General features: G+C 37.3%; 1 protein-coding gene across 3 annotated transcripts in view; it reads left to right on the top strand.

Moving 5' to 3' along the window:
- Nucleotides 1-12,500, top strand: part of ttll7 (tubulin tyrosine ligase-like family, member 7) — a 145,273-nt gene that overhangs the window by 104,329 nt on the left and 28,444 nt on the right. For all 3 annotated transcript variants that reach the window (XM_061883983.1, XM_061883984.1, XM_061883985.1), the window contains exons 16-18: nucleotides 1,027-1,313; nucleotides 3,444-3,578; nucleotides 4,794-4,874. In XM_061883983.1, the coding sequence (XP_061739967.1) occupies nucleotides 1,027-1,313; nucleotides 3,444-3,578; nucleotides 4,794-4,874 (503 nt within the window). The remainder of the gene's footprint in view (nucleotides 1-1,026; nucleotides 1,314-3,443; nucleotides 3,579-4,793; nucleotides 4,875-12,500) is intronic.

Raw genomic sequence — 12,500 nt, forward strand, 5'->3', positions numbered from 1 at the left:
ACTCGTCAGACCACAGAACACTTTTCCACTTTGCATCAGTCCATCCCAGATGAGCTTGGGTCCAGCGAAGCGTTTCTGGGTGTTGTTGATAGATGGCTGTGGCTTTTCACAGTAGAGTTTTAACTTACACTTACAGACGTAGCGACCAACTGTTGTTACTGGCAGTGGTTTTCTGAAGTGTTTCATGTGGTGATATCCTTTACACACTGTGGCTTTTTGATGCAGTACCGCCTGAGGGATGGAAACTGCAGGTAAGCCATGAGATTCATGGCTTACCTGCAGTGATTTCTCCACATTCTTTCAACCTTTTGATGATTTTCATGAGCGTAGATGGTGAAATCCCTAAATTCCTTGTTGAGAAATGTTGTTCTTAAACAATTTGCTCAGGCATTTGTTGACAAAGTGGTGACCCTCGCCCCGTCCTTGTTTGTGAATGAGTGAGCATTTCATGGAAGCTGCTTTTATAGCCAATCATGGCACCCACCTGTTCCCAATTAACCTGTTCACCTGTGGGATGTTCCAAATAAGTCTTTGATGAGCATTCCTCAACTTTCTCACTCTTTTTTGCCACTTGTGCCAGCTTTTTTTGGAACATGTTGCAGGCATCAAATTCCAAATGAGCAAATATTTGCAAAAAATGAGAACATTTACCAGTTCCAATGTTAAATATCTTGTCTTTGCAAGATATTTAGATAGTTGAAAAGGATTTGCAAATCATTGTATTCTCTTTTTATTTAGCATTTACACAACCTGACAACTACACTGCTTTTAACTTTTGTTTGAATGTGTATATATATGTGTATATATGTTAATATATATGTAAACATATGTGTATACTGTATATGTTTATATATATGTATGTGTGTATATGTGTAAGTAAGTGTAAAAATGATGTAAAACAATTTAAATTACTCCAATATAGCTAATAATTTGAGGGCTTATTTACTTTTGACCATTTTCCAAGATGCACGATTGACAAACTTTCATTGACGTGCACTTCCTGTTTCCTCCCATTGCTTCCTGCAGGCCGCATGCATTGGAAGCCAGCAGTCAAGCCCACCAAAACAAGCCCCGCCCCCTCCGTGTCCCCCACCCCCTCCGGACCAATCAGACGCTCCATCTCCTGTCCCCGCTCCATCGCGTCCTTGTCGTCGCCCGGTGAAGTGCGAGCTCCGTCCACAAGACCCGCCTCTCACGTCGCCACGCTGGCACGCCCCAGCTCCGCCACGCTGCGCTCTCATTCGCTGAGTCGCAGTGGCTCCGCCCACCGGGTGCCGCACAGCAACAGCTTGGGAACCATCCAGTCCAGCATGGTGAGGTTTCATGCACACACACACACTAACGCACACACACACGCACACACACACACACACACACACACACTCACACTAACACACACACACACTAACACACACAGACACACACACACACACACAAATCCCCTTCTTCAATATTTCAAAGTAAGTTGAGACGTCCGTCAAAAAGAGTAAAATAATTTTCTTCATTAAATCATTTTTTACAACTTTCCTCTGCCAAGATTACACTCCGAGAGTTATAACTTCAATAATGTACTTCTTCTTATACACCCTAATAGTTTTTATTACTTCACACTAACTTTTTCATTGGATTTGTTGGATTTTATTTCATATTTTAATATCGTCACAGTTCAGTATGGAAGCTTCTTTAGTCCACAAAACAAGAAATACCTCAATTGTAAGTTGAAGATACGAGATAAAAAGTCAAAGTTATGAGATAAAAAGTCAAAGTTATGAGATAAAAAGTCAAAGTTATGAGATAAAAAGTCATAATTAGGAGATAAAACGTGGAAGTAATGAGATAAAAAGTCAAAATTAGGAGATAAAAAGTCTTAATTAGGAGATACAAAGTCATCATTTTGAGATAAGTCAAAGTTATGAGATAAAAATAACAAAATTAGGAGATAAAAAGTGGAAGTTATGAGATAAAAAGTCATAACTATGACATAAAAAGTCAAAATTATGAGATAAAAAGTTATAGTTTTGAGATTAAAAAAGTCAAAATTATGAGGAAAAATAAGTCAAAGTTATGAGTTTCCCCCCCAAAAAATCAAATAATTAATAATCATAATAATTTCCTCTCTGGCATTAATAAAGTACTTCTAATTATGATTATGAATCTGATAAATTGAAGTTATGAGATAAAAATTCAAAAATGTGAGATAAAAAGTCAAAGTTATGAGATAAAAAGTATTAATTAGGAGATAAAAACTTTAAATGATGACAGAAAATAAGTTATGAGATAAAAAATTCAAAGGTATGAGATAAAAAGTCAAAATTTTGAGATGAAAAATTGAAGATATGAGATAAAAAGTCAATTATAAGATAAAAAGTTGATGTTAAGACAAAAAGTCGAAATTGTGAGATGAAAAGTCAAAGATATTAGATATAAAAGGCACAATTATGATATGAAAAGTCAGAGTTATGAAATAAAAAGTCGGAGATGAGAGATAAAAAGTCAGTTATAAGATAAAAAGTAGAAGTAATGAGATAAAAAGTCAAAGTTTTAGGATTAAAAGTCAAAGATATTTTATAAAAAGTCAAAATGATGAGATTAAAAAATCTAAATTATGTTTTAAAAAGTCAAAGTTGTGAGATAAAAAGTTTAAATTATAACATAAAAAGTTAAAATTATGAGATAAAAAGTCAAAGTTATAAAAGCCACTCCCACATAATGTTTGTCAAAAATATATATTTTCCATAAATTAGCCGCACTGGACTATAAATGACGGACACGTGTTGTGAAGAGACTTATTTACACAGAAATATTCTTTAAATGTTTATTTACATACCTTCATTGTTTCCAAACCAGGCAGTAAAACGGCTGATCAAACAAAACGTCAGTCATGGTCATGGACCCACTAGCTGCGCAAGCTAGCTCTCCAATCACCTAAACAGACTCAATAATTCCACGCTGACGTTTGGCTGAATTTACTGAGGAATTTGTGAAAATGAAACAATACAAAAAGAATGTAAGTTAATAATACTAACACAGACACTTGTAAACGTGTTAGCATATTAGCTAATGCTAACACCGTTAGCATCATTACATTACAATAGCACGTACAAATATGCATGAAAACACTCGTAGCAAGTAAGAATGGTTTTAGTTATATTGTAAAACTGTGACAAATGAAGAAGTTACAAAACTTCTACTTACAGTTTAAAACTTTAAAAAGTAGGAATTCACATTCACCCGCAGTGAGTGAAGTCATCCAAAAGATGGCGCCGCAGCACAAACATACCTCTTTAGTGTTTTTGATTGTTTTTTTTTTTACTATTTAGAAAAAAACAAAACATAAATTAGCTGCACCGTTTTTGTCTGCCGCAGGGCACAAAGCGTAGGAAATATGTATTGTTGATGTATTTGTTTAATAAAGTGATTATATTGTTTGTTTGATTTGTCAGGGCGAGCCACTAATCAGCCTGAGGAGTCCAGAGCAGGAGGCGGAGCTTGTGCGTCAAACACTGACTGCTCTCATGGCCATGAGGATCCGATTTCCCGGGAAAACGGAGGAGGAGGCGGAGTCAGTGCTGGATGAGGTGGGTGGGACCACATCTTCTTGTCTTCTCTGCGCCACAATAAGGTTTGGTGACGCTTTAGCAACCTGAGACCAAACAACAGCAAGGGGAAACAACACCGAGGCCACTTTTTTTCCCAGAAGCCCCACCGTGAATGTTGGGATAGCACTTTAGATGTCAGTCATATCCTGATGTTGACCACACCTTCTCGCCAACGTTTGACGGCCAAACGCCGACGCGTCGTAACGCTCCTCGCTAGCGGCTAACGTCCTTCCACAGTGCAGCTTTTAGGATGGGATAAGTTACAATGTTATTTTTATATCGTTAAAAAAAAAGAAGCCAAACCGAAAAGCAAAGAAACCAAATCTATGAAACACATGAAAACAACAAAAGTGTACAAATATATCAATATGGGCATCAAAAACATTATTAAATATTGTATTTCTCCAATGTTTGGATGTATTTGTTGTCAATTCAACTTTTTCCACAATGTTATTTTTTTAAATACCACATTTTTAGAGATAGTATTTTATCATGCTAACAGTAGCATGCTACATATATATATATATATATATATATTTAAAGAGGTATACACCTCAGGGTCCTATGTTCTAACATGTCACTAAAGCTATCTGTAAGCCTGCTATTGTTAGCATGCTACTGTTCGCATGGTTACTTGGACTTGTTTCTTCAGCATTGTCCACACGTTTAAGTCAGGACTTTCGGAAGGCCATTCTAAAAGCTTCATTCTAGCCTGATTTATCCATTCCTTGACCACTTTTGAGGTGTGTTTGGGGTCATTGTCCTGTTGGAACACCCAACTGTGCCCAAGACCCAACCTCCCCCCTGATGATTTTAGCTTGTCCTGAATACATTTGGAGCTAATCCTCCTTTTTCATTGTCCCATTTAAAGCACATATTCCATTGGCAGCAAAACCAGGCCCAGAGCATAATACTACCACCACCATGCTTGACGGTAGGCATGGTGTTCCTGGGATTAAAGGCCTCACCTTTCCTCCTCCAAACATATTGCTGGGTATTGTGGCCAAACAGCTCCATTTTAGTTCCGTCTGACACCACATGGACAAAGATACGACCTTCTGGAGGAAAGTTCTGTGGTCAGATGACACAAAAAAAAAGAGCTTTTAAAACTGGTGTAATGTGAGCCCGCCTTCTGGTCTGGTGATGACGCTTCAGTACGGCATCTTTGGTGACGCCACGTCTTTGTGTCGGCAGATCCTGGAGCAGTGGAAACACCACAAGGCGAAGGTGGCGTCCTACTGGCTGGTCAAGCTGGACTCCACCAAGCAACGCAAGGTCAGTCCCAAGATTGTCTTCTCATCGAACAATGTTTGGTCGCCGCTTCTTCAGGAGCACAAAGATGCTTTTGTCTGGATAACAACTTTTTGCGCTCGCGATATTGCGGCCGGTCAGATGTCAGCATGTTGATGCAGTACTTTTGACTGCTTTTGTAGTACTTGTACACGCTGCATGTTGTTATGATGCAGTACTTTTGACTGCTTTTGTAGTACTTGTACACGCTGCATGTTGTTATGATGCAGTACTTTTGACTGCTTTTGTAGTACTTGTACACACTGCATGTTGTTATGATGCAGTACTTTTGACTGCTTTTGTGGTACTTGTACACACTGCACGTTGTTATGATGCAGTACTTTTGACTGCTTTTGTAGTACTTGTACACACTGCATGTTGTTATGATGCAGTACTTTTGACTGCTTTTGTAGTACTTGTACACACTGCACGTTGTTATGATGCAGTACTTTTGACTGCTTTTGTAGTACTTGTACACACTGCACGTTGTTATGATGCAGTACTTTTGACTGCTTTTGTAGTACTTGTACACGCTGCATGTTGTTATGATGCAGTACTTTTGACTGCTTTTGTGGTACTTGTACACACTGCATGTTGATATGATGCAGTACTTTTGACTGCTTTTGTAGTACTTGTACACACTGCATGTTGTTATGATGCAGTACTTTTGACTGCTTTTGTAGTACTTGTACACACTGCTTGTTGTTATGATGCAGTACTTTTGACTGCTTTTGTAGTACTTGTACACGCTGCATGTTGTTATGATGCAGTACTTTTGACTGCTTTTGTAGTACTTGTACACACTGCATGTTGTTATGATGCAGTACTTTTGACTGCTTTTGTAGTACTTGTACACGCTGCATGTTGTTATGATGCAGTACTTTTGACTGCTTTTGTGGTACTTGTACACACTGCATGTTGTTATGATGCAGTACTTTTGACTGCTTTTGTAGTACTTGTACACACTGCATGTTGTTATGATGCAGTACTTTTGACTGATTTTGTAGTACTTGTACACGCTGCATGTTGTTATGATGCAGTACTTTTGACTGCTTTTGTAGTACTTGTACACGCTGCATGTTGTTATGATGCAATACTTTTGACTGCTTTTGTAGTACTTGTACACACTGCATGTTGTTATGATGCAGTACTTTTGACTGCTTTTGTAGTACTTGTACACGCTGCATGTTGTTATGATGCAGTACTTTTGACTGCTTTTGTAGTACTTGTACACACTGCATGTTGTTATGATGCAGTACTTTTGACTGCTTTTGTAGTACTTGTACACACTGCATGTTGTTATGATGCAGTACTTTTGACTGCTTTTGTAGTACTTGTACACACTGCACGTTGTTGTGATGCAGTACTTTTGACTGCTTTGTAGTACTTGTACACACTGCATGTTGTTATGATGCAGTACTTTTGACTGCTTTTGTAGTACTTGTACACACTGCATGTTGTTATGATGCAGTACTTTTGACTGCTTTTGTAGTACTTGTACACGCTGCATGTTGTTATGATGCAGTACTTTTGACTGCTTTTGTAGTACTTGTACACACTGCACGTTGTTATGATGCAGTACTTTTGACTGCTTTTGTAGTACTTGTACACACTGCATGTTGTTATGATGCAGTACTTTTGACTGCTTTTGTAGTACTTGTACACACTGCATGTTGTTATGATGCAGTACTTTTGACTGCTTTTGTAGTACTTGTACACACTGCATGTTGTTATGATGCAGTACTTTTGACTGCTTTTGTAGTACTTGTACACACTGCATGTTGTTATGATGCAGTACTTTTGACTGCTTTTGTAGTACTTGTACACACTGCACGTTGTTATGATGCAGTACTTTTGACTGCTTTTGTAGTACTTGTACACACTGCACGTTGTTATGATGCAGTACTTTTGACTGCTTTTGTAGTACTTGTACACACTGCATGTTGTTATGATGCAGTACTTTTGACTGCTTTTGTAGTACTTGTACACACTGCATGTTGTTATGATGCAGTACATACATGTGTACTATTTACTTGTTGACTTTGCTTACACTGCTCAGGATCATTTGCATGTAGGCATTCTTTTCAGTTTGTCCTAGGCGTGTTACCGTAGTCAGGAAGTAGTCTTTGCCATTACGCTGTCTTTTGCCGACTCCATCAAAGTGTTAATACTGTAAGTAATGTACTCATTACACAGCAGCGGTTCGGATAGAGTTTTAGTTTTCATTACCCAAGTTGGAGGTGTTAATATTGCCATGTAATAAAGTGGTAGCATGTGTATGGTATATCCAATGTAAGTTAGCATCAAGCTAGCACATTTGTTTAAATGCATTTCCTTCATGCTGAAATGTCACAGACAACTTATTTTGTCTTTCATGTAACTTTTATTGAAATACTTGACTTCTCTATATTCCCTTTTTACAATATTTTAAAGTAAGGACTCTTAAACGGCGGTATATGTGTATATATACATGTATATATATGTAGATATGTGTCTTTATATATATATACATGTATATGTGTATATATGTAGATATGTGTCTTTATATATATATACATGTATATGTGTATATATGTAGATATGTGTTTTTATGTACTGTATATATACATGTATATGTGTATATATGTAGATATGCGCATGTATATATACATTAAATATATATATATACATATAAATATATATGTAGATATGTGTATATATGTTTATATACATGCAAATGTGTATATATGTAGATGTATATACTGTATATGGATAAATATACGTGTGTGTGTATATATATATATATATATATATATATATATATATGTATATAAAAATGTATATATATATTATATATATAACATGTGTGTGTATATATATATATATGTGTACATGTTTATATACGTACATATATATATATACAGTACATATATATATATATATATATATATATATATATATATATATATATATATACAGTACATATATATATATATATATATATATATATATATATATATATATATATATATATATATATATATATATATACAGTACATATATATATATATATGGACACACCTTCTCCTTCAATGTGTTTTCTTTATTTTCTTTATTTTCATGACTATTGTCACATCAAAACTATGAATGAACACACATGGAGTTATGTACAAAAAAAGGTGAAATAACTGAAAACATGTTTTATATTCTATTTTCTTCAAAATAGCCACCCTTTGCTCTGATTACTGCTTTGCACACTATTGGCATTCTCTCCATGAGCTTTAAGAGGTAGTCACCTGAAATGGTTTTCACTTCACAGGTGTGCTTGAATGAGGTGTGTCCAAACTTTTGGCCTGTACTGTACATGTATGTATGTATGTATATATATATATATATATATATATATATATATATATACATATATATACATATATATACACAGGAGGGAAGAAGAAGTAGAAGTTGTTCATATATGTCCCACACATGTAATCCTCCACATGTTGTTTGTCTGATATCCCAGGTAGATATACTGTATCTGCTCAGAACACCCCCATTTCTTGATGGATGATTGGAACGTGTGACTGTTTTGGCACAGAAGTGTCGTGGTGAAAGATGCATAATGAAGAGCATGCTAATTAACAGCTGGATCCTATCAGGCTGAGAGAGAAAGCAGACAAACCAGACCTCCTTCTCCCCAGCTACTCTGTGCACATCCTCCCAGGAGGATGCTGAGGAGATTGTAGGACCGCCAGGAGATGTGGTCTTCACAACACTTACCAGGAGATGTAGTCTTCACAACACTTACCAGGAGATGTAGTCTTCACAACACTTACCAGGAGATGTAGTCTTCACAACACTTACCAGGAGATGTAGTCTTCACAACACTTACCATTGTACTTGGATTTCTGTTGAGCGTTTAGGTCATTAGAAATGATCCTTTAAGCACATCCAAGATGACTCTTCTCACACCCAGAACCACTCAATCTTTATCTTTTTTGGATCATTGTGCTACTGACATTTGGAAGCCATCTTCATGGAAACTAACTATATATATATATATATATATATATATATATATATATATATATATATATATATATATGAATGTGTATATGTATGTATGTATGTGTATATATATATACATATATGTGTATGTATACAGTTAACAAGCATTAGGGCGTGTTGTGAAGTCATTGCCTTTGATGCCTTCTTCAACATGTACAAACTGCTTGCCAGTCCAGCAACATGTTGTATGTGGCTTCTGCAAACACACGCACACGACTGCAAGGCATACTGGGCGATACTGAGTACACTGATGGTTGTGATATAAACAATTTTAACACTCTTACTGATATGCGCCACACTGTGAAGCCACACCAAACAAGAATGACAAACGCATTTCGAGAGAACATCCTCACAGTAACACAATATAAACGCAACACAACAAATGCCCATAATACTTTGCATCCATGACTCTTCTTGAATATATTATACACCCCACAAGCACCATATATATATATATATATATATATATATACATATACATATATATATATATATATATATATATATATATATATATATATATATATGTGTGTGTGTATATATATATATAATGGTATCACTGAGCTGTTCCAGTATGGTTTTAAAGCCCTCCACAGCACAGCGTCAGCGGTTCTAAAAGTTTTTAACGATATCCTCCTGTCAACTGATTCTGGTAAATATGTTGTCCTGGTGCTTTTAGATCCGTCTGCTGGGTTCGACACCATCAACCATGCCACCTTAATCACTCGTCTTGAGAACTGTGTGGTTATTATGGGCGCCCTTACCTAGCCGACAGGAGTTTTTGTGTAAAAATAGACAGTTTTATGTCTTCCACAGCTCTTTTACCACACGGGGTCCCCCAGGGCTCAATCCTTGCCCCAATCCTATTTGCGCTTTACCTTCTCCCCCTTGGTTCTATTTTTAGGAAGTATGGAATCCATTTCATTTTAATGCTGATGATTGCCAGATCTATTTTCCCATGGCACAAAATAACAGGGTTCAACGTCTCATTGACTGCCTGCACGACATCAAAGCCTGGCTTTCAGCTAACTTCCTGAGCCTAAATGAAGACAAAACAGAAGTTATGTTCTTCGCTCCAAGTCGCTCTCCCTCCCCCAACGTTGACCTCGGCACTCTGACCCCGTATCTCAGCGACTGTGTCACAAACCAGGGGGTAAAGTTCCTCTCAGATTTTAAATTGGAAAAACAAATCAGCAGCATCGTTCAAAAAAGCTTTTATCAACTACTCAAAATAGCGAAAGTGGAACCGCTTCTGTCAGGACATGATCTGGAGAAATGAATTCCCGCCTTCATCTGGACTGGTTTAGACTACGGCAATGGCCTGTATGTAGGCATTAGCCAGGCCTGCAGCTGGTGCAGAACTCTGCTGCTGGTCTGCTAACACAGACCCGCAGACGTCAGCACATCACCCCTATATTAGCGTCCCTTTACTGGCTCCCTGCGTGTTATCCAATCAAGTTTAAACTCCTTCTATTTGTTTTTAAATGTCTAAACAACCTCGGGCCAACATATCTCTCCGACCTCCTTCAGCCTTACTGCCCCACTCCATCCCTAAGATCATGTGATCAGCTGCTACTGAGGGTCCCTGACACAAGGCTGAAGCTTAGAGGTGACAGAGCTTTGGCCGCTGCTGCTCCCAGGCTCTAGAACCACCTACCTCTGAGTGTTAGACCAGCCTCCTCTCTTCCTCTTTTTAAATCTCTCTTAAAAACATACTTTTATTCCTTGGCTTTTAACACTAAGTGATATCCATCCTGCAATGGCGCCCCATTATACACCTGCTGTCAACCTGTGTTTATGTTTTATTTATTTATTTTTGATCATGTTCTTGAGTCTGTATGTGCCCACACACAGAAACTGGTCAGACATTGATCATGTTCTTGAGTCTGTATGTGCCCACACACAGATACAGGTCAGACATTGTGCATCAGTAACACAACACCTGTGTAAATAGTCAAATGTGGGAATGATGACCTTTGAAGTGAAAATCCATTACAGCCAAAACCCAGATCAAAACGTCTGACACAAACAAATTGAGGGCGCGTGTCCATGTCCTGAAAGGATGGCAGGGGAAGACAAGAAGTTGTGAGAGGGCGCCCAGTAGGCGTGTCCCTAATGATGCCGTCTCTCAGCCGCCCACCTTGCTTTTGGCTTTGGAGTGCAGCCGCCTAACGAGCAGCAGGCGCCGGTCACACATGCCAGCTCATCACCGTACCCGAACACGGGTGTCTGCTTGTGTGCGCGTGTCTCTGCGTGTGTGTGTGTGTGTGTGTGTGTGTGTGTGTGTGTGTGTGTGTGTGTGTGTGTGTGTGTGTATGCGCTGATCTTTCAGTTTGTCTGACAGCGTGTACACGCGTCCCGCTCAAGGCAAATCTTGCATGGTCCCACCACACACACACACACACACACACACACACACACACACACACACACACACACACACACACACACACACACACACACACACAGCTGACAGGCCCGTCAGTAATGAGGAGGCAGGAATCAGACGTCCAAAAAGCCGCAGCACGGCTCTCTGATAGGAGGCAAGGAAAGGAAGAAAGGTGAGGAAGAGATGGAGCGTGTCCTCTTTCTGACACATTGCGTCCAACATTGACATTGTAACTGCAATTAGTCCTAGCCTTGGTACTTACAAATGCAACCACACACACACACACGCATTCTTGTATTTGTTACATTCTTGCCTCCCTGTTTAGGAGCAGCCTTTCTAGATATATAAAGAAGTGTATTTATTATTATTATTATTATTATTATTATTATTCATTCACATGAATAATATATAATATACATACTATGCAAATATAAAAAAGCTTGTTGTGAAAAATGAGTTGGAATTTTACAAGAAAAACGTCACATTTTTACAAGAAAAACTTAGAATGTTGGCAGTATTATAGTAAAAGTCCATTTTACTCAAAATTTGACGAGAAGAACTGAACATTTGTGCAATGTTAAGATAAAAGTTGGTATTTTACTCAATAACAGTCACGGTTTTACTAGAAAAGTTTAAAATGTTGGCAATTTTATGAAAAGAGTCGTCATTTTACGCGACAAAAGTCTCAATTTTCCGAGAAAACTTTAAAATCTTGGCAAAATTATAATAATAATAGGAATTTTACTTGGCAAAATTATGACAAAGTCATACTTTTACTCAAAAAATGTCACTATTTCACAAGATCAACAATAACATTGGCAATATTGTGATACAATTCAGAGTTTTATACGACAAATGTCACCATTTTGCATGAAAAAGTGATAATCTTACATAGAAAGTTATAATTTTACATAGTTGTAATTTTACATTAAAAACAGTTATAATTTTATGGGAAAATATTGCAATATTAGAGAAACAGAAAGAATATGAGAAATTCTTCCCAACTTAATAAGAAAAAAGTTGACTCATAAATGAAATAACTCAAGTTAATTTATTTTTATTTTGTTTGTAATTGGTTTTTAGTCTTCATTATTTATTTCAAATCATCACAGTTTGTCCCTACATATATATTTATATATTTTCTTGATTGGCAACACTAAAAATTGGCACTAGTGTGT

This window comes from Nerophis ophidion, linkage group LG22, assembly GCF_033978795.1.
Source record: "Nerophis ophidion isolate RoL-2023_Sa linkage group LG22, RoL_Noph_v1.0, whole genome shotgun sequence".
Taxonomy (NCBI): Eukaryota; Metazoa; Chordata; class Actinopteri; order Syngnathiformes; family Syngnathidae; genus Nerophis; species Nerophis ophidion.